The sequence below is a fragment of the Myxocyprinus asiaticus genome, chromosome 50 (genome assembly GCF_019703515.2).
Source record: "Myxocyprinus asiaticus isolate MX2 ecotype Aquarium Trade chromosome 50, UBuf_Myxa_2, whole genome shotgun sequence".
Lineage (NCBI taxonomy): Eukaryota > Metazoa > Chordata > Actinopteri > Cypriniformes > Catostomidae > Myxocyprinus > Myxocyprinus asiaticus.
The window spans coordinates 17,954,824-17,980,950 of record NC_059393.1 but is presented as its reverse complement, the minus strand read 5'-3'; the positions used below and the strand labels follow the sequence as shown (position 1 = coordinate 17,980,950).

The 26,127-nt window shown below is 39.4% G+C and overlaps 1 protein-coding gene across 2 annotated transcripts; it reads right to left on the bottom strand.

Moving 5' to 3' along the window:
- LOC127438925 (scaffold attachment factor B2-like) lies at nucleotides 1-25,037 on the bottom strand. 2 transcript variants are annotated; one of them, XM_051694830.1, is made up of 21 exons: nucleotides 24,766-25,037; nucleotides 24,254-24,341; nucleotides 17,144-17,208; nucleotides 16,834-17,055; nucleotides 16,341-16,394; nucleotides 16,095-16,131; nucleotides 14,927-15,368; nucleotides 14,518-14,564; nucleotides 14,321-14,418; nucleotides 12,291-12,440; nucleotides 10,279-10,376; nucleotides 10,151-10,194; nucleotides 9,982-10,064; nucleotides 9,746-9,891; nucleotides 4,246-4,536; nucleotides 2,659-2,793; nucleotides 2,462-2,495; nucleotides 2,276-2,376; nucleotides 2,074-2,132; nucleotides 1,899-1,953; nucleotides 1-1,734 (listed from the first exon to the last, which is right to left on the bottom strand). In XM_051694830.1, the coding sequence occupies exons 1-21, from the start codon at nucleotides 24,916-24,918 to the stop codon at nucleotides 1,614-1,616; spliced, it is 2,523 nt and encodes an 840-aa protein (XP_051550790.1). In that variant the 5' UTR covers nucleotides 24,919-25,037; the 3' UTR covers nucleotides 1-1,613. The 2 variants fall into 2 exon arrangements, 1 of the variants encoding a protein (XP_051550790.1); XR_007896825.1 differs by having other exon boundaries at nucleotides 1,641-1,734; nucleotides 2,227-2,376.
- Nucleotides 25,038-26,127: the final 1,090 nt, after the last annotated feature.

Genomic DNA, 26,127 nt, shown 5'->3' with positions numbered 1-26,127 from the left:
TAGAGAGAATTATTTATTTCAGCTTTTATTTCATTCATCACATTCCCAGTGGGTCAGAAGTTTACATACAATTTGTTAGTATTTGGTAGCATTGCCTTTAAATTGTTTAACTTGGGTCAAACGTTTTGGGTGGCCTTCCACAAGCTTCGCACAGTAAGTTGGTGGAATTTTGGACCCATTTGTGACGAGTTTTAACTTCCTGGCTGATATCTTCAGATGTTGCTTCAATATATCCACACAATTTTCCTTCCTCATGATGCCATCTATTTTGTAAAGTGCACCACTCCCTCCTGCAGCAAAGCACCCCATCCAGACTTGTGGAGGTCCACAATTTTTCTTTGAGTTCTTGGCTGATTTCTTTCCCATGATGTCAAGTAAAGAAAAGTTTGAAGATAGGCCTTAACATACATCCGCAGGTAATTTTCCAATATCAGAAGCTAAATTAGGCTAATTGCCTAAAGGCTTGACATCATTTTCAAGAATTTTCCAATCTGCTTAAAGGCACAGTTAATTTAGTGCATGTAAACTTCCGATCCACTGGAATTGTGATAAGGTCAATTAAAAGTGAAACAATCTGTCTAAACAATTGTTGGAAAAATGACATGCACAAAGTAGATGTCCTAAACGACTTGCCAAAACAATAGTTTGCTAATATGAAATCTGTGGAGTGGTTAAAAAAAAAAAAAAAAAAAAAAAAGAGTTTTAATGACTTCAACCTAAGTGTATGTAAACTTCTGACTTCAACTGCATGATGTCTTTTTACAGCAGTGAGAAAATCTATAGCTAGGATTGCAGCTAGTTTGTGTCAGACATGAATGATACCTCTAAGTGTGTCGTTTGTTGAGAGGCATGCTAACACTTTTTCAAAGTGATCAGACTGTGTGTTATAAAATCCCACAGATTTAAATAAAAGGAGGGACCTTAGACCAGAATATCATAAACTTGTCTAGAAAGTTCTTTTGACTTTGGACAGTAAGAAAAGAGCTAGTAACCATTTAGCAATATGCTAACTACTCAACTGACATTTCTGTAAAACAGGTTGAACACCCCTAGCATTGTGGTAGGATGTTTAATATAGCATGCACCATGTACATTTCTGCTTAAGTTTTTCCACGTTCCTGTTCTGACTTCTGCTATTACACCTCAATACTCCAGTTCTGCATCAACTGCAGTGTATGGTTGACTAAGTACGCCACCTAGTGACAACACAATACTATCAAGGAAAATGAGTAATCCTTCATAAAGAGCACTTTCAAAGAGTTCTACTTTAAAGAAAATGCCACAATTTTATTGTAACACATCAACAAGTGAACATCAACAAGTTCATGGTTTCAACGACTGGATTCATTTTAGCTAAATATTCTTGAGCGTTCACCATGTGTAAAACAAAGCAGAAAAATGACTAAAATCTATCAAGATGTGGAATGGAGGAGGGGGGGAATCTAAAAATCTCAAACACAATCTTTACACAACGTAATCAGTTTTCTGTCGTCACAACATTAAAAGAAAAGCGGACTTAAAAAATAAAATTACAAAGCTCGATCGGCAATGTACAAGCTACAGTTTTCATAATTACGCACAAACAACAGACACAAGGGATGATGGCTTTTTTGTTAGTAGCGTCGACCGAAGGCTCCGCCCCCCTGCATCCCGCTGCCAGGCATAATCTGGTTTGGTCGGTTTAAGGCTCCAGCGAGAGACTGGGATGTCCCTGTTGGTATGTACCCGCCCCGGCTGTGAAGCAGACAAACAGCCTTATGGTAAACAAACTTGTTTCTTTAATTTGTTATTTCATGCATAACAAATGGAAACTCTAAAGAAGCTATATTGCCATTCTTCTACCATGATATCCATTGAGAAGCCTAAAATCCTACATAAACCAAATTTATAAAATATACCTTGCCATTCCTCCTCGTGCCATGTGACCCTGTCCTGGGACACCTCGGTCTGGTCCTAAAAAGCAAGGTATGTTATGTTAAAAGGACTTTACATGATATCTTGAAACTTGTAAATAAAGACAGAATTTTTACTTTGGATTAATGGATTGCTTTAACCAATGTTTGTTGGACCAACCTTGCCAGTTTCTGTCCCCGTCCATTTTACGACCAGGTTCCCAGTCTCTGTTGTCGCGACTGCAAACATGAAGCATTAAGACAGCAAAGGTCATAGCATGCACTCCAGTAAAAATCACGGAGATGGGTATGAAATTAACGTAGACAATCTAACTTTAACAATGAAACCGCGTCTGGCTATTGTAGAGGACAAATCGACTCGCCTTCCAGGCACTGGCCTCGTAGGATTCATTCCACGTTTGTCATAGCTGCCACCCCAGTTATCACGATTGTCCCTGCTGTGCCTGTCCCGATCAGAGAAGTGCTGTGGGTTGAGAATGAGAGAAAGAGATCAGATGGGGTCCAGTACTAATATATCAAAATTAACATCTATAAGGGACTATTCTTACCTGATTGTCTCTGTCCCCTAGCAATCCACCTCTCCTGTTCATAAGGGGATGCAAATCAAAATTACTATGCTATGTAGTGGTGTATGATTATAGAGTCTATAGTCAAATGTAGACAACTTGAATGATTGGGTGATGTACAACATGTGGATGTACAACTACAAAGAACTGAGAGCTTGGAAACAGGAATTCTGTGCTACCTGTCCATCATCATATCATCCTGATAGCGGCTGCGATCTCTGTGATCAAAGTCTTGAAAGCGGTCTTGCCGTCCAAAATCTGACCTTCCACAACGATCATCCATGTTCATCCTCTTCATCTGCCAATCGTCTTTTCTGTACATACAAAAAAATTAAAAATACAAATATTTTATTTGGAAACTTTCCCTGTCCCTTAGGAAAAAGTAGGACTTTAATGCCCCATTTGCCTACCAACTTGGGGTGGCAAATGTAATGTCATACTATTTTATACACTGATCAGCCACAACATTAAAATCACTGACAGGTGAAGTGAATAATAGTATATAGTATAGTTTATTGTTACAATGGCAACTGTTAAGGGATGGGATATATTAGACAGCAAGTGAACAGTCAGTTCTTGAATTTCATGTGTTGGAAGCAGCAAAAATGGGCAAGTGTAAGGATCTGAGCGACTTTGATCTGAGGGCCAAATTGTGATGGCTTGATGACTGGGTCAGATCATCTCCAAAACAGCAGGTTTTGTGGGGTGTTCCCGGTATGCAGTGGTTAGTACCTACCAAAAGTGGTAGGTAGAGCTACTGTAGCACAAATAGCTGAAAAACATAATGCTGGCCATGATGGAAAGGTGTCAGAACACACAGTACACCGCAGTGACCGTAGAGCAATGTAAGAAGTTGGCCTGGTCTAATGAATCACCTTTTCTTTTAGATCATGTGGACGGCCAGGTGAGTGTGCGTCGTTTACCTGAGGAAGAGATGGCAGCAGGATGCACTATAGGAAAAAGGCAGGCCGGCAAGGCAATGTGATGCTCTGGGCAATGTTCTGCTGGGAAACCTTGGGTCCTGGCATTCATGTGGATGTTACTTTGACACGTACCACCTACCTAAAGATTGTTGCAGACCACATACACCCCTTCATGGCAACGGTATTCCCTGATGGCAGTGGCCTCTTTCAGCAGGATAATGCATCCTGCCACACTGCAAAATTGTTCAGGAATGGTTTGAGGAACATGACAAAGAGTTCAAGGTGTTGACTTGGCCTCCAAATTCCCCAGATCTCAATCCGATTGAGCATCTATGGGATGTGCTGGAGCATCTATGGGATGTGCTGGAGCAACAAGTCCAATCCATGGAGGCCCCACCTCGCAAGTTGCAGGACTTAAAGGATCTGCTGCTAATGTCTTGGTGCCAGATACAGGTCTTATGGAGTCGATGCCTTGACGGGTCAGAGCTGTTTTGGCAGCATGAGTGGGACTTAAACAATATTAGGCAGGTGGTTTTAATGTTGTGGCTGGTCAGTGTATATATTTAAAGCTAGGAATTAAGATATACACAACCTGAGTTAAAATGTACTTATTTTGCACAAGATTTAACAAAATGAACACTTACTGTACAGTATTTTATCAATTCACAAGAACAATTTATTGCGAAAACAGAAAAGCTGTCATAGAATTTTGGAACTGACAAAAGGCAGAATGACCACTTCTGTTGGACACAGTTATCTGCTGATGTTGAACATTTTTAAAATGGCCAAATATAGGCCAATAAATTGGTCTATTATCACTAGCACCAAGCATTTCCAACATACCTGCCATCCATGTCGTAAGGCCTCTTGAGAGGACGTCGGTCCTGTTCGTAGCGCAGTTGCTCCTGCTGCCGCCGCAGCTCCACTCTCTCGCGATGAATGCGCTCCTGTTCACGGCGGCGCTCGTACTCCACACGGATGCGCTCACGTTCCAGGAACTCGCGCTCCATGCGGTCGGCGTCCAGTTTCTGCTTCTCCAGCTCTAGCCAGTTGCGCCTCTTCATCAGCCTCTCTTTCTCCTCCCGCTCCCGGAAGAGACGGATACGTTCACGCTCCAAACGGCTGTCGCGGTCACTGCGATGTTTAAACAATAAATAGATGCGAAATCAGTTGGAGGATTGGTTTATTTAAATTAAATCAAGACTAGAAACTAGACTAGAATCTAGTTATCAACAGGGTGCATGCAATACCCCCACCGACCCCTTTATTAGGTACACCTGTACACCTACTTATGCCGTTATCTAATCAGCCAATCGTGTGGCAGCAGTGCAATGCATTAAATCATGCGGATAGAGGTCTGGAGCTTCAGTTAATGTTCACATCAACTATCAGAATGGAAGAAAAATGATCTCAGTGATTGACCGTGGCATGATTTTTGGTGCCAGACAGGCTGGCCTGAATCTCTGTAAATGCTGATATCCTGGGATTTCCACACACAATAGTCTCTAGAGCAGTGGTTCTCAACTGGTTTTGCTTCGGGCCCCAGATTCTACACTGGACATACAGTGGCGACCCACCATAGAAAAACGTATGTATTAGTTTTGTTCATGGTTTTCAAGTATAAGGGCATGAATCAAGTGACATTATTTTTTGATGTACAGGAAGTTTCATTCAAACAGATCACACATTATATTACACAGGAGGAAAACTTGATTTGCAAAACTTAAGACATAAGCACAGGAAAGACCATGGATGGCTCCTTATTACTGTGGTTAGGTCAGTGAAGCTAGCAGTGTTGTAGTCAAGACCACCTAAACAGAGACCAAGTCAAGACCAAGACCAGAGTGTATCGAGACAAGACCAAGAGTTTGAGGGGTTGAGATCAAGACCATGGCAGGGCGAGACCGAGTCGAGACCAAGACCAGTGCGAGTCCCACACTGCATGACACACTTACAATACAATGTGGAATGTGCAAACCATAGGCACACTCCTCAAATTGATCTGAAAGATTCACATTCCCATAAAAACATCCACGGAAAACAAACGAAGATTCCTCTTCATTCACCTCTTTTATTGACGCTGCGTGTAGCGTTTATGTCGGAGCTGACATTGATGTAACGTAACTTTATATACATTAGCTACATAGCTTTATGTGGCCTGCCCCGTCATTGTTTATCACAAGCAAAAACGTAGCTTGGGAACAACGTTACCACGTGCTCCGTCCCCTAAATCTCTCACAAAGTTAACACTACATTAGCTACATCCCTCAATATGTTAACAATTAGGTAGCAGGAGAATTTGCTTTTAGTAATCGTATGTAACAGTTTCTCATTCTTTTTGTTTCATGAGAGAAATGCGACAAGCCACATCTGTTCATAACATCTGTAACTACGCTGTGCACAAATAAACAGCTCTTAGTCTTTTAGAGTAAAAAAAAATACACCTGTTGTATTCTATTCATTCGGTTCACTGACTGAATGTTTTTACTACATGTGTGATGAAGCATCATTTTGTGGGCATGTGAGGCGTTTAGTTTTACAGCGGTTGTGTTTGTTAGAACAATAATGTTATGGACAAAATATTTAAACTGGTTGCATAACATACTTTGTAATAGCAAATATACTGAATTGGCAATTTTAAAACTCTTCTACTGTCTCTATGCCTTCACTAAATTACCGGAAAAAAATATTTATTTATTTTGAGGAATTTGATAATTTTCCATGGCACACTAGTGGGCACAGGGTTTGGGAAACACTGGTTTAGGTAGCCAAATTGTATTACAGAAGATTTGTCTGACATCTCTCTAACAGCCACAATTTCTTCTGTCTACCGCATTCACTTTCTAGGAGTGTATGTGAAGGGGGGCGGGGAGGGGTGACGGCCTTTAACAGTAACAAAAATTTCAAATTAGAAATGAGTAAAGTTATTGCTCGCATTTGAAGGAAGTTTTACATCCAATCGCAGTAATGATGTTAACAAATAAATCAGACAATTCACAGGCAATTTAGTGATATTCCCGCAGTTGTGGTCTTGAAATAAAATCCCGAGTCCTCTTTGCTGGAGACAAAACAGTAAAAATGTGGTCGATTCTGAGACGAGACCTTCAAAAAGTGGTCAATCTCGAGTACCACAACACTGGTAGCTAGTCTTAAATAATACTAATAAATTATTGTATTTATGAAAAAACAAAAAAAAAGCCAAAACACATTTAGAAATTTTAACTACAACTACCACTGTTGATATTAAACTGAGATCTAATAGATTCAACCTAACAGATTATTTAACATGAAACTATAGCATTTGTCAAAATATGCAGTTACTTTTATTACTGTAAAATTGTGAAAACATTTTGTAAAGGTGAAGACGTGTAATGGGAATTTTTTTTTAATTTTGGCACATGTACAGTGTTGCTCTTTTCCTCAGTGTTGCTTAGCATATCAGGGCAGCCTACTATTTGAGAGGTTCTATTTCCTCCATGGCGATTTAAACCAGAAAATTCTCTTGAATTCAAATGGATCACATCAGTTTTGAGGTCTGCGTGCCGCAATAGCAAGGGAGCCCAGATATTTTGCGCGCACGCCAGAGAGCAGAGCAGATCATGGTTCGGTAACATTTGCACAAAAGCTTTTAAATCGCACCGTGAAAATATCGCAGGGCAAATGAGAAGCCTTTAGATGAACGCAAGATTATTTTTAAATTTACATCGACAGCCCTAAATTTCACTTGGGTGACCGCCAAAAAGTTTTCAATGGGAGAACCTTGGCATTGTTCTCTACCTACTATTCGCAACCCAGTCCCAATAGACCTGCGACCCACTTTTGGGTCGCGACCCACCAGTTGAGAATCACTGCTCTATAGTTTACTCAGAATGGTGCCAAAAACAAAAAAACATCCTGTGAGGGACAGTTCTGCAGACAGAAATGCCTTGTTGATGAGAGAGGTCAACGTAGAATGGCCAGACTTGCTCGAGCTGATAGAAATCTGAGTTACCTCAGCCTAACCCCTCTGTACAAATGTAGTGAGCAGAATAGCATCTCAGAATGCACAACACATCGAACCTTGAGGCAGATGCCAGGAGATCCCAGGAGATCAGCAGTTACGGAAATACTCAAACCAGCCCGTATGGTACCAAAAATCATGCCACATTCGAAATCACTGAGATAATTTTTTCCCCAATTCTGATGGTTGATGTGAACCTTAACTGAAGATCTTGACCCGTATCTGCCTAGTTTTATGCATTGCTGCCACACAACTGGCTGATTAGATAATCGCATGATTAAGTAGGTGTAGAGGTGTACCTAAAAAAGTGGTCACTGAGGGTAGTTTGAATTTATAACAGATTAACAAAAATGTATCAAATCAATATAGCTTGTTGCCGCATTTTCATTGAAGTCCACGTCCCCACTACTCCATTTTCATTTAAAACTCAGTTTTCAGTTTCTAAACGTCATCGTTGTCCAAAGTATGCAGTGCTGGAGAGCGTTTTAAAGTCTCAGTTTTAAGTTGAGGAAAACACAGTTCCAGTTTGGATGAGATGCATAAATGTAGCTAAAACTTTTCAAAAACAACTTAATTTTTTTTTTTTTTAAGATGGACAAGATAATAATAAAGGCACACTTGTCTATTTTCGTTTGAAAATGCATTGATTTTGCTATGTTTACAGCAGCTCACCTAATTCACACTGGAATAGCGTTTTCCTCCACCAAAAATGAAAAACTGTAGTATCACATAGTTTAGAAAATGATGAGATTAGTAAACAAACTGTTTTCAAACCAAAAAGAATTTGTGCGGACATGGCCAAAGTCAGGGGACGGTCGGAAAACTTGGCTTTTGTACAAAATGAGTTGGACAAAAAAAAAAAAAAAGAAAGTTTGTCATCCAATTGCTTATTTGATTGGTGACCAAGAAACTGTGAAGCATCTTAAATATTTCTTACTCATTTTGTCATACATTTTTACACTTAGTATAATTTGTCATACTTCATTTCCTGGTTAAATTTCTTTTTTTGAATTAGCCTCAGATTTTTAACCCCACGATGTGTTTACTTTTACTCTTTAAATTGTATGATGTAATTTTGAGTCACCGTCATTGTGGTTTAAGGAGGGTGTATGCTGGGTTGAAAATCTCAAGGATTGATAGTGGTGTCTTAGTTACATCATGCCTTCTGAAAACAAAAAGCAACAAATAAAACACAAAAATGTAGGATGACATCCGCTTTAGTCACCCTGTGCGGAGGCGTTTACTCACGCGATTCATCGAAAGTAAAATGCTGCCTGAATTTGGCTCGTGATGCGTGAATAGTTTGCTGCCGCTGCGCTTGTCTGTTGACTACACCACAGTCTCATCACACTTTGATAATGTTTAGCTTCCCATTCAGCTCATAAAAACATGTTGCATGATCATGAGGAAGGATTACATCAAGAGGTAGATTGGCATGCAAGTGAGAGGGACTTCATTAAAAAAATAAAAAATAATTGCCCACTCCTCTCGCTGTTGCTCGCGTGCCAGTGATTACCCCACCACGTGCATTAGGTTAACGATCCCTGGTCTAAGTCCAATATCCAACTAGTTGGTGTGGTGATGTGGCCGTGGCCGAGCGATGTCTGTGGAGAGCGAGGCCAGAAGAGGAAGAACGGTAAGGATTGACACCTGTGGGAAATTATTTCTAACAGCTGTTGTGTTACAGTGAGAGCTGGAGAAGGATAAGAGGGCAGTCCAGACCGCCAGAGGAGACACATGCAACAGTGTGTTCTGTGCGTTGTGTTGTACTGAAAAACAAACCTTGTTGGGTTAGACGACAAAGTGTGTAAAATAAGACTTGCGTTGAACATTTACCCGTCCCTCGCTTCCTCCTCAAGAGAACTTGAGATTTGTCACAGTTGGTTAGTGAGGTCAAGTTCAGATTTTTGTAGTTAAAGTAGTGGCGTTTTAAAAATGAACTTGTACCTGCATCTTTTCAGAAAGTGCCTGCACATTAAACCCTCTCTGTGAAATTCTAAATGTAAACTGCCGCATTTATGTCGCTACTTTTGCACTAAGTTTAATGCCTTAATTTCAGTACCATTACTGTGTTGTAACGTATTCCAGCAGAGCGTCTATTAAGTTATGATATGGTGTTCCGCTATGTTTTTATAGGTAATAGTTAACGGATTAGACTGATATCACAATCCAACCAACTGTATTATTTGGCATTTGGACAACATACTGTGTTTATATTGGTTATTGAGGAGGGGGGCTAAAAAAAAAGACAAAAAGCAAATCAATCCCAGGGTGCAAATATTGCCCCTTACTAAAAATAGTTAATATCTGACACAATTTGAAACAAATCAATGTAAAATTTACCCAGAGTGCTTGCGTCTCTCCACCTCTCTGATCTCTCGTTCTCTCTGCCTCTGACGCTCCCTCTCTCTCTGCTCTTTTATCTGATCGAAGGACAAAATGTCCTTCCTGTCCTTGCTGGAGGACGTGCGGTCGCGACTCTTGGTGCTCTGTGGCAAACAAAATAATTTCAACAACACTTAAAAACATCCTAAAAATAAGCGTGGGGAAGTCAAAACAGTCAAAACCACCAAACATACCCGCTCTTTGCTTTTTGTTTTCACGCTAATAACTGGCTCTCCTTTTGATTTGTCCATCACAACAGTCCTTTCTCCACCAGGCTCTGTAACGGCAAGGAGAAACCATAATAACTTGTGTGCCATGGCAATTTACTTAGGGAACTAACAAGGGTTGATGCAAGCTTATTACCTTTGCCATCAGAGCTTTCAGTCTTCTCATCATTGTTCTCGGATCTGTAATGATATAACTCTACTGTGAGACCGTTCCAAGTATTTGGCATGCAGGGAGATCTATAAACACCAGGGTTGAAGACTTACTTCTCAGTCTTGGAGTCAGAGGATTGTCTTCTGTCAGTGCCAGACTTTTTGCAATCACTTTTGTCAGTAGGCTTCTTTCCAGCTGGCTCATTCTTGGCCTAAATGAAGATACAGATTGACTACACCAGGGGTCGGGTACCTTTTTTCCACTAAGGAGCCAATTTTTTTTTTATTTATGGTTGATGCATTTTTTTCAAAAGAGCAATACCACAAACGAATAATTTACTATTTTCAAAAACAACGTTTTTCAATAAAATAAACTGTTTATATTGCCCATAGACCACTCAAAAATAAATATGCAAAAATTAATAGGTAACGTTGCAATATGGAATCGAGTACACGTGTTTGCGCGGGTCCCCATAAAATTACTTCATTTTACAATTGTTCATGAAAAATGTAACTCCCCTTTTGGGCTGGGCGATATGTAAAAAATATTTTAATGATAATCGCATTTAAAATATCGTGATATCCGATTATATGGTCAACCCCCAAGGTCGGTGAATATTTTTGCGTTGTTGATTTTGCTTTAAAAATTAATTTATTGAAACACGAAAAACAAACAAAAAGACATTTCTAAATCCAAACTGCACTTTAAACGAAATGAAAAAAGCAATTAAAATAACGGTTATTAAATCTTATAACCTCCTCCCGAAATACAAACATTTACAGTCTCCAACGGCTCCATTTGCCATCACGCAAGTATCTGTATGCGGCAACAGGTGCAAATTAAGAACTAAAAGACAATTATAAATGTAAAGATTATTATAATAATCATCATAATAAATAAGCGTAATAAATTCCTTTGTGTTGCCAAAAAATGCTGCCAAATGTGTGTTCTTATCAAATGCGTTTGTATTGCATTTTGGTAATACAGTTAATGCTGCCTAAAGAAAATAAAATAGAACTCAATTTTAGGTTCAAAGTGAACGTGTCTTGTATTACTTTGATTTAATCACTTTGTCTTTGTTTTTTTTTTAATACAAAGATACCTGTATATATTACTGAACCTGCAGAGTTGCGTTCACAATGTGTAAGAGCGAACTGCTCCGTGGAAATAAAGCGAAATTCACAGTACCTCACGAGATGATCAGAGATCATTTGCAGTATTCTCATAGATTACATTATTCTTCCAAACATTTTTCAGTTGAATGAAACAGAGAAAAAGGAGTGATAACAGGAGTGATACATGCGCTTGTTCCACGAGACAGGGTCCCACTGCACGCCTCTGAACAAACAGCGAATCAGACATGAGCATTGACGGCTTTTCTTTTGTCTGTTCTTAAAAATATAATAGTGTATTTCTTCAAGTGTTTGTCTTTGTGACTAAGCATTTCTTGTCATGTGTCACTCCGAGACGTCTTACAGGTCACCCACCTGTTGAGGGTAGATGAGCAAAATTATTCACACATGAAATACATCTGGACGAGGAGCTTGTGAACTGGATTGAGCCTCGCCGCATTTTGCGGGTGCTATATCACACCCTGGGTGCACAATAATAACGAACGTTCATAAAATCGCTCGTAGAAAATGCTCTTAACAGCTAAGATCAATAGTTATTGGGAAGCCCAGAACTCTATGCATGTGTTTGTCTTGGAGAAGCGCTTTCATTGCACTCGTGAACAGCGGAGCTCACTGCGTACACAAAATCAGACGCGCATCGGCGTCTTCAAAATATAATCACTTTTCGTCAAACGCGCCTCTGTGTCTTACAGGTTGCCTTCCACAGTGGCTGGTACATCAGCAAAATACTCATTTGGCGGGTGTTCATTTCAAACCTTGTTCACCTGAAGTAGGCTGTAAAATTCGGGAGAAAGGAAATCAAAACAGTGTCATTGACTTCAAGCTTTGCAATCGCACCCACACTTCGTTGGAAAATGATCTCTAGAAAGTTTTAAACGATCATGTGTTGGAGAATGGAGAGACACCCGGCGAGCCACTTGTGGCTCGTGAGCCATAGGTTCCCGACCCCTGGACTACACCATATCAAATCAATAATGTTGACAACCACATACTCTTTCAACTGAAATCATTCTGCCATGCAATTCGGTTCTGTTCAGATGGCTGATGCACTTGGTCGCCTCCTCAGTAGAACACATAGTGACAAATCCATAACAGCGAGCTCCTGGGCTTCGGGCGTTGGTTACTACTTTAGCGCCAACAACCTTTGAATAACAACACATTTGCAGATATTAGGACATTGTACAAAATACAACAACCTAAGAATGTTCAACCATGGTACATTTAAAAGTAGGTATGGGAAAAGGAACATAACGATTCTGATTTCGATTTAATTTCTGTTCTTTTTTAATGATTGCATTTATAATTATTTTAGTACTCCCAATTTATCGCAAAAAAATGTTCCAGATATCTTCAAGTACACATTTGTCATATGACCAGTCTGTAATTACACTGATTTAAGTCTCACAAACCTTAAAGAAATATTCTGGGTTCAATACAAGTTAAGCTCAATCGACAGCATTTGTGGCATAATGTTGATTACAACCAAAAACAATTTCGACTCGTCCCTCCTTTTCTTAAAAAAAAAAAAAAAAAAAAAAAGCAGCAAAAATCTGGGTTAAAGTGGGGCACTTACAATGGGTCTGATTCGTAAATGTCAAAATACTCAGTTTTTAAAAGAACAGCCACAAGTAGTAAACAATTGCGTGTTAACTTGATTTCAGTTTGATAAAAACACATACTAATCTTTTCTTTGTACAGTTAAATCCAATTTTCCAACTTTGTTGCCTTGACAATGTAACACTGTAAACCCTTAATGTAAAAATTATTTTACAGCTTTTACAACTTTACAGCTCAAATAATACACAAGTTTTTAAAAAGAAGAATTAAAGTGATCAAGAAGTAGGTTCCAAGGCACTCTTCAGTACTTAATTAAAACTGCCTTTAAGTTGGCTATTTGAAATAATTTAAAAACTGTCAACAGTAAAAAAAGACATTTGGACTGCAAACCCATGCGTATCAGCACAACTGCCTTCTTCAGAATCAATTCACATTTCTTTTTTCACTAGTGACAGTTTTTAAATAGTTTTACATATGAAACAGCCAACTTAATAAAGGTGTTTTCTAATTAAGATCTGAAGAGTGCATTGGAACCTACTTGATTTAAAAATAGATTTCCCTACCAAAGAGCGCCTTCCATATATCTTTTCAAATTTTTCTCTCGTTTGTTACTTCAAGAATTAAAGTGCTTTTATAAAATTTTAAGCCTTACATTTCTGCCTTTGAACCCTCCAAAAACTGTCCCCATTCACTTCCATTGCAAGTAACTTCGACTTAAGTTTTTTAAAGGAGGTACGAATCGAAATAATTTTTGGTCCCAATCAAGATTATGCCATAAATGCTGTCAATTGTATTAGACCAAGAATTTCACATTCCTGGAATTTCCCTTCAAGTTCACATTAGTACAGTCAAAGCCAATGTATACTTTGTTTTTCCGCATGTTGGGAATTTCATCAGCAGCACAGTACGTGCAGACGACACGTACAGCACATGTACAGACGACGCACAAGGACTGTCTGTATATCTAGAAAACTTGGGCTGCACACGGACAGTCTGCGTCCATGTGCGTCATCTGTACATGTGCCTTGCGTTGACTGTACTAAAAGTGTATCGTTATAAGCAGCCACAGTGTGTATGTGATGAACGTGTCTGTACGGGCTTGTGGTCAAAAGACTCTACATTAAAAGTCGGAGTGCTTGACCTTTCGTGAGACAGACCGGAACATGGAAAAATGAAGTAGACCCTAGCCTTAACTTGGTTCATTTCGAACAAGACAAGACAAAAGTAATGACTTGTGGTTTCACAGACAAGAACCTCTCCAAGCGATTTAGTAAGTGAGCAAGTACTCTGACAGATTGAAACAGGTAACTCACGAGTGCAAGACTGATTTGAGCCTTTTTGACCAACTCATTAAAAAAACATGCTCATGAGAGTCTGTTGCGAAGAGCCTGTTCTCAATTCCCAACCCTAGTTAGAAGTGTCTATTAACCACATTTTCCATTTTATAGTTTGTTCTACTGCAGACCTTGCCATATTTGCTGAACAAATTCTTCAGATCCGTCGCTCTAGTGGTTGAAGAAAGTCCACTGACCCAAAGGTTTCTTCCGCTTGCACCAGCGCTACCTAATGTGTCACAAAAAAGGAACATCCAGCAGTAATATCTAGCCCGAAAGAGGTCAAAAGTAGTCTTCAAGTACATAAGACTTTTCATTGCACACCCACCTTTATCATCTTTCGACTCAGGCTTGCTTGATTTGTCCTCGTCACCACTAGAGAAAAAGAAAACACTTTCATAAGGAATTGAATGGGTGGTTTGAACGCTATCACTAGTGTTGATTACAAATATACCCACCTAATGAGGACAGACAACCTCAGGCAGTGAACAAAGACTTAAGATTTTGATACTATGAGTTGAAAAAGTCATGTGAAGCCCAATTACGCTAAATGTACCGCTGCCGTAGACAGCAAACAAAAATTCTAGTACATTACTTTTTTGAAAGAACAAGGGAAATGACATAATGGTAGACGCAATGCGCAGTCGCTTACACCTCCCAAGAGCACCCATACTTGTTAACAAAGAACCCAATGAAACAGAGAAAGCCATTGTTCTAGTAGACAGAAAACAACAAACCTCTTTGTCTGATCATCACCCTGAACAGAGGACTCTTTGCCTTCTGAAGATTCAGCAGATTCAGTCTTCTTGCTTTCCTCGACCCCATCTTCTTTTGACGCTCTTTCCGAATCAACTGCGCTTTCGATTTTGCACAAAACAGTTTCATTATCATTTGTGGCCCGAGCGGAAGTGCTCTCAGTGTCCACCAAATTGTCCTGATCATTTTCTTGGTCTTTACTTGTGGATTCATCTTCGTTTTGCTTTGTCATGTCAATGTCCGCTTCACAGGCCGTCGATTCTGCTTCCAAATTGCTGGAGTCCTCCGCATTAGAAAGGTCGTGCACATTGTCTTCCTCTTTGTGAGACTCCCAGACTGAAGATTTCCCCTCTTCAGTCGGCTCTTCAGTGCAGTCTTCCTTAATCGGCTCTGACATACAAGACCCGGCTACTTTCTCACTTTCTACGGATTTAACAGGAATAGAATGGCACAGAGTTTAATCACTTCTGAGACATTGCAATGGTTATCGTGGAACTGGCAAGGCTGCACTAGGACGTGACCCAAGCAAAGGCAAGCTAAACCCTATAAAGAGACTGGAAAAACCAAAGCGAGAACAAGCAACAAGCTACCAGACAACAGGTGATTTCGTTTCAATTCACCTGTCCCCAAAGCAGAGAGCACTGTCGACTAGATTCAAGTGTCCATCGCTGGCTTGTTTAGTACTTGAAGTGTCCATGATACGGAAGAAGCGCTTTGTGCTTGCTTTATTGGAAATGTGATTCTTTTGAATCAAGCAAATGGTCCATTAGTGAAATCTCCAATTAACAAACTTTGAGTCCTACAACGATTTTGCTCGAGTGTGATCCATTTCTTCTCGTCTTCTTCGTTGTCTTCTTTAAGCAACCTAGAAACACTACATTGCATCTGCAACAACCAATTAAACCAACCTGACATACTGAAACAGATTACAGACTCTCTGCATATCTGAATCTTCTTTGCAAAAGCAACACTGATGATTTTTTTTTAAATTATGGTAAAATCACATGTCTATTTTCAGCAATGTAGAAAGTCAGTAATCAACTTTGGATTTCCAGTCTCTTTCTCTGTGTTACCTGGTAGATTAATACTAATGGAGCTTAAGGCTTCACCCTGACTTTAATGCCATTTCTAGACGAACCCATGCAGTACCTTTTTCATCTTCATGCCCATCCTCCCCATCATCCTCCTGTTAAAGAAATAACATGTCAGAAGTACAATAAAGCCATAAAACACCCATCTAAACAACAACCAGATTAAAAAAAAAAAAATACATATATAATTTTGGTTCCTCGTGGAGTTTCTGCAGAACACATTCAAATACATCAAACCAGTAAACTGCAAAAAGATCTCATGGATGTCCTGAAACCTAGATGTTTAAATTGCATTCTTGATTACCTGACAAGCAGCGTCCTGCTTTTCCTCCATGTTTGCACCGTTGGCCTCCATTTTCTGAAAGGAGCAAATTCAGAATAAAATGTCATACAGTGCATTAAAAATAAGAATCAGTGGTGTTACTATAGAGCACAACATTAGGGTTCCAGAAGTCAAATTCCCATTCATCTTTTCCACAGAGAAACTGATTTTTAGTGATAATGTACAAACCTTTAAAGATAAACCTTCATCTTCTGTAGTAGCCAAAAATCAGTGCAATTTCAAGTTAATCTTATTAATCTTTTTTTAATTCAAATTACAGTTGAACTACACTTCCAATTATCCTTAAAAGACCATCTGACAAATTAAAGTCCCTGTTACCATGGAAATGGAATTTGTAGCCAAAGAGCTCAATGGCAACCACCCACTCCATGGCTCAGAACTCTTTTTTGAAGTATTTTTAAATCTCTGTGGAGAATATGAATGGGAGAAAGTGTGGCAAAAATAACAATCTCACCTCCTCCACCTCAGATCTGCTCATGATGGCATCACTGGCCTCCTCCATATCGTGGTTATTTATGGCATCTTCCCTTAGGCTGCTTACGTTCTCTTCGTCTTGAAGCTCCTCATGTTCATCTTCATCGTCCCCATTTTCATTGCCCATATCGGCTTCATCCAGAACATTCATGTCCATGATATCCATCTCCTGAAGGTTCTCTGGAATAGCATCTGAATCGTCCTGAAAGAGGTGAAGCTAGTTTTGATAAACCTGTGCAACACACGAACCTGTTAAGGACTTATTATACACTGAGAACATTAGAGAGCACCTGGCCATCAACAGAGTCCTCCTCAAGAGTGCAATCCTCAGGATCATCATTGTCTTGCCTTTTTCCTACAGAAAGAAAGGAATAAATATGATGTCAAAACATAAAATGGAGCCTAGAAAAAAAGTTAATAGCCAATTAATCGGACGATAGTTTCAAAATCTTAAAATATTTTTAAAATCAATCTTTTTTTTTTAACACCGACACAGACAGAGGCAACACGAGTCCAAAATGAATAAACTACCACTAGCACTTCACCAGAAAGAAAAATATGATTTGTTGCATCTTTTAACAATGAACAAGCCCAAAGTACACCGAGAACTCTTATTTTGAAACGTCTGTGTTTTGAAACATTAACATGAAATTATGATTAGCTTAACTCTTTTGAACAACAAGACCTCTTTGGAGTGCTCATTTTTATAACCTTAGTGTAACAAATTGGACCCCCTCCAAGCAGAGCCAATGATTGTTTTTATTTCACCTCTAAAGGCCGTTGTTACAATGTAGAACCCTCTAGTGCCAGCAACAGAGGAATAATAAAAAATTAATTAAAAAACTATTGGCTTAGACATTTGCAGAAAACCTATAGTTCAAAAAAAGCAGCAATCGTATGGAAGTAAATTCATGGCTAAAGTCTTTGAAGCATAAAAGCATGTTGAATTGCTCTAATCGAAAAAATAAATGCATTGTATTATCAGTGCTTGCATTTAAATGCTTTGAATTTACAGTGCTAACATTTTGGGAGGCAATTTTACAAACATTCCTTATTTATGTTTCCCAAAACTGCACTTAACATGAATGTGCTAGTACGTGAACTTAGTACACCACATAATAGCATTTTATTTTGCAATCGTTATATGTAGAATGATATATTTATTTTACACAATCACTGCTTCGTTCATCAGATGTGCATTTTAATATTTCCTTTTCCAAATTTGCTCTTTGGGTTGAGATTAAAGCTTCCAGGATCAGTGAAGACAGCAGAGACCCTGTGTATGGTCCTGCTAATGAAAACAAGCATTAATTGAATATAACAAGGTTCACCACACTTCAAAGGGATGTCTGCTCTTTACTCCCAAAATTAATAAAGGTGACAGCAATGCTACATAACGTGCAGTCCTACACAACGCGTGGTGCAGGCGAGAGTGCCCTTAGGTGTCGGAGAAGAGGAGCCAATATACTGTACAGACTATTTTCATGCACGGCAGCAGGTTATTGACTTTTTTCCTTCTCTCTCTGATTGTAATTTTTACAGTTCTCTGCAACAATCATGCCACTACTTTGTTACCAACTAGTCCAACTTTTACTTATTAATTTATCTGTTCATCCAATACTAACCATTTTCTGCATTTGTTATTGTCGTTATTGTTATTATTAGCCTTGTCGGTTAAAATATAATAAAATAAAACCTATGTATACTGATATTAGCATAAAGTGTATCTATAGGTATTTAAATTGTTTTACAGTTTAAGTCAGAAGTTTACATACACTTTAGCCAAATACATTTAAACTCAGTTTTTCACAATTCCTGACACAGGGTTTGTACAGCTTTTTAAGAATGAAATTCAAGCACTTTACAAACATTTTCAAGGTACCTTAATCATCTTTTTCAAGCTCCTTGAAGCTTTAAATTTTATCCAAATCTAAATGTTACTTGACAAAAATGCAAGGATAAAAAGCATCCTCTGTGACTTCAAACATTACCCAAGCTAGGGCTGGGCAGTATGGCGATATACAGTATATCATGGGGACGGAATAAAATGTCAACCAGGAGAGCACGCCTCCGGTTTAAAATCACTTTTAAACTCCATGACAGCTTCTTCCCCCAAGCAATCAGACTTCTGAACTCTTGATCTCCCACGATCAAAATACATCAGCACTGCACTTTATTACCCTTACTCTTATATCTCACACCGGACTGTCATAAATTATATTATTATTTTTATATTCTCTCTTAACAACTATCAACCGACAGCCTGAATGTCAATACAGTACAATACTGTACATTCTATATATACTTTTTTATATATTTTTATTGAATAATGTGTATCTATATAGTGCGTATTGTATACTGTACAGCGTATGTTATTATTTGTATATTGTTGAGTGTAATTATGTGTATATCAGATGTTTATATTGTGCTGTGTTAATTTGATGTTATTGTAAATTGGTATATGTCTCATCACTGTCACGACTGCTATGTTGATCGGAACTGCACCCAAGAATTTCACACACCATTGCACTTGTGTATATGGCTGTGTGACAATAAAGTGATTTGATTTGACTTTACATTCCGAGAGAAAATGAGGAAGAGCTTGTTAATAAAATGCTTCATTCTCCATGTTGTGTAATGGGCCCTCAGCTAAAAGCCCTGCTGCCCTTTATAGTGTTGCTGATGCCGTCAAGCTTTCCTACCCACTTAGCACGATATTAGATTACTTGTATCGTGGCACAGAATTTGTCATATCACCCACCCCTAGCCCAATCTATACACATCTAAATTTCAAGAATTCCTTTAAACCCACACACATCTAAGATTGGAATCCTTAATATGATTACAGCCAAAGTCTCCAAACGGTTATCTATAGGGCATGAATCACCATGGGGGAAAACAAATCCTGGTTACTGTAGTTACTTATTCATTTCCATGTGGAAAATGAAAAGAAATATAAAATAGACTATGCTATTTTTCAAAAAGTTTGTGGATAATTATTTTTTTATTTTTTTTTTACTTCAAATCAAAGCAAAAATTCTACAACTGATATTTTGTCCACAGCATTTGAATAAAGGCTAAAAGAAGACTGCTCTGAAAAATACAAGCTATTCAGTGACAAGATATGAGATGCATGTGGAATTTCACCTCTAAACTAGGGATGGGCATTTTGGTCATTTTGTCTGCTCGAGTACTCGGACTAATTACTTGAGTACTTGTCGAGTACTCGAGGGGCGATTACATGTTTGAAACTGTATATATAATAACATGTCTGACAAACATCTATGGCTGCTGCATTGTGTCTTGTTGTTCCAGTGTATCGTCTAATCATTATAGGCTGTTATAAAATAAAATGTAACAATGTACAAAAGATTGCATAATCAAAATATAATGCATCATATTTTGTCATTATGTGAAGATTCACTGCCCAGCTCGGAATGAATGTGCACAATGCACGTTTGTCTGTTCTTCCTTCAGGTTACCATAGTAATCTTAGTAAGCGTGCACCAGTTTTTTTAGTGACTGTCTGAACAGTCTATTTTCGAATCGCATTTGGCTTATCAGGAGACGCCATAACCATCGCGTTTTTAATATGCGTGCTAAGTTGAAGTTCCGTTTTGAAGACGCTGCATTCTGTTCCATCTAGCTGCGCTCTGTCAAAGTGTTTGAAACACTCGCCTGCTGTATATGCGTTGCTTCAGTGCGTTGAGTCCACTGCCACACACGCCTGGTGTGTGTGTGTGTGTGTAAGTGTGTGTATGCTTGCGTCCAAGTGTTCGCTCTTGTGGGGAAAGCCTCGATGCTCTGTATTGTGTTTGCTGTGATTCATGAAGCATTCCATTCAATTCGGAGAGTCGGAATTTCTACATTTCAGCTGGGGAATGACACTTTATATCAGACATCTAACTTAGAAACTCGTGCGGAAATCTTCATTAATTCATTTCCTCAAGATGCAGGTGTGTGTTACCTCATGCAAACATGATGCCACCCAGGGCAGGGAGGTTTACAGTCAGTGACAAACATTCACTTTTATTAAATAATGTCCATTAACGAGTCCAAGTTCTTCAATAATAAAACGTGTTTAGCAAACGTTTTGCAGAGACAGGTGTTCAAAACATGGTTAATTACACTCTTTTGATTATCGTAATGATAGCATCGCAGCGTCGTATCAGTTTGGTTGCTATGAGACGTCTCTAATCAATGTACCCCCCAAAATCACAACGTAATCAATCTCAAAATTAAAAATAAGCTCTCTCTTTGACACGTTTGTGTTTAGTTGTCAGGTAACTGTCACTGTATTTTGAATTAAGTGAAAATTCACATCATGCACGATCACTATCGATCATCGTTTTCATGATCGATCATTGCTGCCAAGTCATGTTTCCACTTGATGTGTTCACAGAAGAATACTCCTCACACATATAAATGTGTTAATCATATTAAAATTGGTAAATTTACCAACATATAAATACATAGCCAATGAATAAACAACAATATTTACCTACAAATTATATTAAATGATTTCATGTAAAACTTCATGCAGGGATGTCAGTGATAAACTTTTATTGTAGTACGGTAATATTTCTGTCGTCATTTCATAAGTCACACAACATTGGTCCTATTAAACACTCAAGCCTTTTTTTTTTTAAGGTAAACTGAAGACATTTCTATTTCTTGCATAGATTCTTTTTTTAAAACATGCTCATCTAAAACATGGTGATGCCACCTCCTCTTTTGTGCCCCAGTGTCACGTTATTACAAGAATATTTTGAATTACATTTAAATAGTGATTTCGTAGCACTTTGCATTTTCAACACACGTTTTAAGAAAAAAGCCCCGTGCCCTAATGGCAAACCAAACTCAGAACACTCACGAGATGGATGCCGTTTGTGTGGGCTGTTCACGAGCCGCTGAGACAATTGAAAACACAATGGCCGTGCTGGACCATGTTAATCCAGACTATAAGTACATTTAATGAAATTCCTGCATTTTGGGGGTTTGAGTCGCACTAGTTCATAACACGATTACGATTTTATATCGATTATCTGTACAGACCTACATTTAACATTTAATATGTAGCCTACGTTGACTTTCTGCCCATCTTTTTAAGTACCCATGCGATACCACATATTGATTGTAAATTATTCCTAAGTAAATTCAAGTTTTAACGAAACCTTTGTCTCAGCTTATGCCTTTAGAATTTCTTAGTGCTGATCAGTGCAAAAATCCATTGATGTAATTTTTTTTTGGCGCACTTAGAAGTATGACTTCCTTGTTGTTCAGCACTCCTCCACATAGATATTTTATGTCTCCTCTTCCAGCCAGTTGTCATTGAAACAGCGCTCAGGCATGTTGGTGGAAGCAGGTATAATTTCTTTGACGCCAATCTACCACAGTGGAGACATGCAGTACTCCCATGTGCGCGCAACAAAGCAAGATGCAGAGCGGAGTACGTGTGCTCCCGCGCTCACGAGACACCACAAACAAAGACTGTATAACACTGTGATGAGGAGGGCGTGGCCGGCCATGATGGTGCACAGCCGGCACTGAATCAGCAAGGGGCAGTCGGAGACACGGTTCGAGAGAAACGCACGTGGCCGCGTTGCATATGTCTGTTTGTTTATGCTTGTTTTTAGTTCATTTATATTATTAAAGTTTATGTTGACTGTTCAGTCGGTTCCCGCCTCCTACTTGCCCATCCTTTATACTGTTACAGTGGTGCCGAAACCCGGGAGGGAGGAGGGATGCGCTGTCGCGGTCATCTGCCTGGGGACGGAGGGGGTTGCTGCTGACCGCCGAGAGCTGGAGGAACCGCGAACGTCTGCCGAGAAGGGGAGGAGCGGTTCCGTCTGCCAGAGGAGCGGTTGAGGACTGGGCGACAGCGTGTCCAGGAGCTGGCGAGCAAGTTCTTCTCTCTCTCTCCGCTCACCCTTTCCCTCTCCCCACGCCTACCCTTCTGTCTCCCCCAGGTTTGCAGGAGGCCGGGTGGACCACTGGCTGACAGCACGGCCGGAAGGGCAGCATGTACCCCCCCCCCCAGAGAGGGGGGTTAGTCAGACCAGTGGCGCCCCGGCCTGAATCAGGAGGGCATGGAACCGGCTGAACAGTCGACATAAATCAGCTGATCAGTGGGAGAGCGAAGGGGGCGGCCAGAGATGCCGGATTGAGAGAGAGAGACGCATGCGGCCGCGTTGCATGTGTGTCTGTGTTTAAGTTAATTTATATCATTATGTTGACTGTTCAGCCAGTTCCCGCCTCCTTCTTGCCCATCCTTTCTGTTACAAACATCTATTTCAAATTTGAAATAATTTCTCTTTTATAACTTTCAACAATCTAAGGAAAAATCAGGCATTTTCAAGGAATATACTCAATTCAAGCATATTTCAAACCTTGAAAACCTAGCTGTGAAAATCAAGCATTTTCCAAACTTTCAAGACTCTGTACGAACACTGCAAATGAGGCGCTGGTGCCACCAACTGTGCACCAAATGTAAGTCTGGAGCCCTATTGTATTGACCTAAGGAGCTGGGATATTTTTCTAAAAATCTTTGTTCTGCTGAATATAAAAAGTCATACGCATCTGGGATGAGATGAGGGTGAGTAAATGAGAATTTTCATTTCTGAGAGCACTATCCCATTAAGCAGCTTAAGAAAACCGACTCTAAATTACATGATGTTTGAGAATGCCGTTTTCAGCAAAAACCCTGGAATAAAGTGTTTAAGTGCATGTAAAGGTGGTCATTTAGATTGATTTGTTCAACTGATTCAATGAAAAGAACAGATTCAAAAGAATGATCTTCTTACAAGACAGGCATCACTGTGGTTTGCAAGCAAGATTAGTACTAGAAAAAAACAACAATGTACAAAATAGACACTTGAAATATTTAACTTAATTTATGGCTTTTAAAGGTCTGGAAAACATTTTTAGATTTTTTCTCCCTATTTTGGAATGCCCAATTCCCACTACTTAGTAGGTCCTCGTGGTGGCGCTGTTACTCACCTCAATCCTGGTGGAGGAGGACAAGTCTCAGTTGCCTCCGCTTCTGAGACCGTTAATCCACGCATTTTATCACGTGGCTCGTTGTGCATGACTCCCAGCATGTGGAGACTCATGCTACTCTCCGCGATCCACGCACAACTTACCATGCACCCCACTGAGAGCGAGAACCACTAAACGCGACCACGAGGAGGTTACCCCATGTGACCCTACCCTCCCTAGCAACCGGGCCAATTTGGTTGCTAAGGAGACCTGGCTGGAGTCACTCAGGATTCGAACTCAGGACTCCAGGGGTGGTAGTCCGCATCAATACTCGCTGAACTACCCAGGACCCTTGGAAAACACATTTTTAAAATACCCTGACAATTCCAGATCTTCCACAACAGCGCGAAACCTGCTTTTACCTTTAGGAGTTCGTCGTGGTGTTTTCTTGGGAGTTATTTCAAGGTGTACAACAATCTCATCTGGATTGCCCCCCTCTTCTTCAATAGCCTGAAAACGAAAATGAGACTTAATGAAATACAGTGAGCACATTTATGTTAACCACTTCCCCGTTGTGTACAGATTCACAACAAACCATCATTATTATTCTGAACCCTCCATTCTTTTAATTCACAGTAATATTGCACAGCCTGCAGAGCTGGTTTATTATCCAAAACAGCTCTTATGCAAATCAAAAGGATGAAAAAAATGACAAAAAAATGGAAGTAAACCAATATATCCCAACAGAAAATCAAAAGACTGATTATTCTATAAACAGCACGTGCATTGCATTAATACACCCCAGTGACGTAAGAACCTGCATGCAATAACGTGTTTGTGCCACTTTAGAGTCTTTATACCAAATCCGCGAAGCGTTGCAACGGTCTAAAATCCATTTTTGTGGCTATATTGATATCGTTTGGAGTTATCTTGCCTTTTTGAGTCTCTCTGAAAGCAGGCCTTTATTGCCGCTGATGTCGAGGTTTCGGCGCTTCAGTTCGGCCTTCAGATCGATGACTCTCAGCTCGGATAACTTGCGAACCCCCACCTCCGCAGGTCCCACATCTGCTGTCAACGAGTCTGACATGATCTCAGGTTGCGAAAATGTTACAGTGGATGTGGTTTTGTGAATCTGTCTCCCCTCCGAACTCACACACTTCGGATTTTTGATGCAGCGCGACAAACAGCGTGTCTCACTCGAAGCAAAATGGCGCAGTTTGTTGGCGCTCTGCGCATGCGTCTGTTCTGGGAGTTTCGGCGCATGCGCATAGACGTCGTTATAGTCCACGGTCGGTTTGAAAAAACGCGGGAACATAGGGGACACCACCGCCGTTGAAAAAGAGAGCGCTACATTAACCACGTGACCGCGTGGCGGCGAATTCAACATTGCTAAACAACGTTCTAGAGTTCGAGACGATGCATATTTTAGATTTGCACTCATTATTGATGTGCTTACAAATGGTCTTCGAGTTGCTGGTTTCCAAATTGTTGTGCTCTCCCTGTTTTGTTTTTTACTGGTGTTCATTCAAATGGAAACCTGAAAGCTGGAAAAATGGCTGATGCCTATAAGTAAATGTGAATTTCTTTTTTTTTTTTTAATTGCTTAAAAAAAGAAAAGGAAGAAAAACTGCCTGGCAAGTTAAGCTCACTTAGTTTTGTTCCAAATGCACTTTTCTAAATCATAACAGAAAGTTCTAAAAACACGAGGGATGCACAAAAATATTAGTTCCTTTACAAAACCATGCACTATATTTTTCTAAGGATAATTCCCATTGGTTTGAGGATAACTGGTTTTTATAAATAGAATTGAAATATAATTATTAAAAGTCTCGTCAAATATTAATTGATTTTCTTCATAAGGTATGTAATTTTTACGGCTTCCTTTTTACGATGTAAAGTTTTGCAGCACAATATTTCAGAAAGGTCGTAGTTTTAGTAATAAAAATACAGTCTACTCAAATCACTGTACGTACATATCCTAAATAGTAAAAAATTATTTGTTCTTTTGATGTCTATAGCTTTGCAGTTTCCAAAATATTAGCATACTTGTGTGCATTGCCTAACTAGGGAACTAAACTTGTCCAAAATGTGTCCCTATCACTTTGACAAAAACACATATTTTTATTTTACAACTTTCAAAAAATAATAAGAAAAGATACATGGGAACATTGATGTATTGCTGATGATATTTTGTCATTTATATTTCTAAAAAGTGACAGTACCCTTACAAAAAAGCTAGAGTTCTGGCAAACTAACCACGAACTTCCCAAATTTGCTGCAACTTTGCCACTCGTTA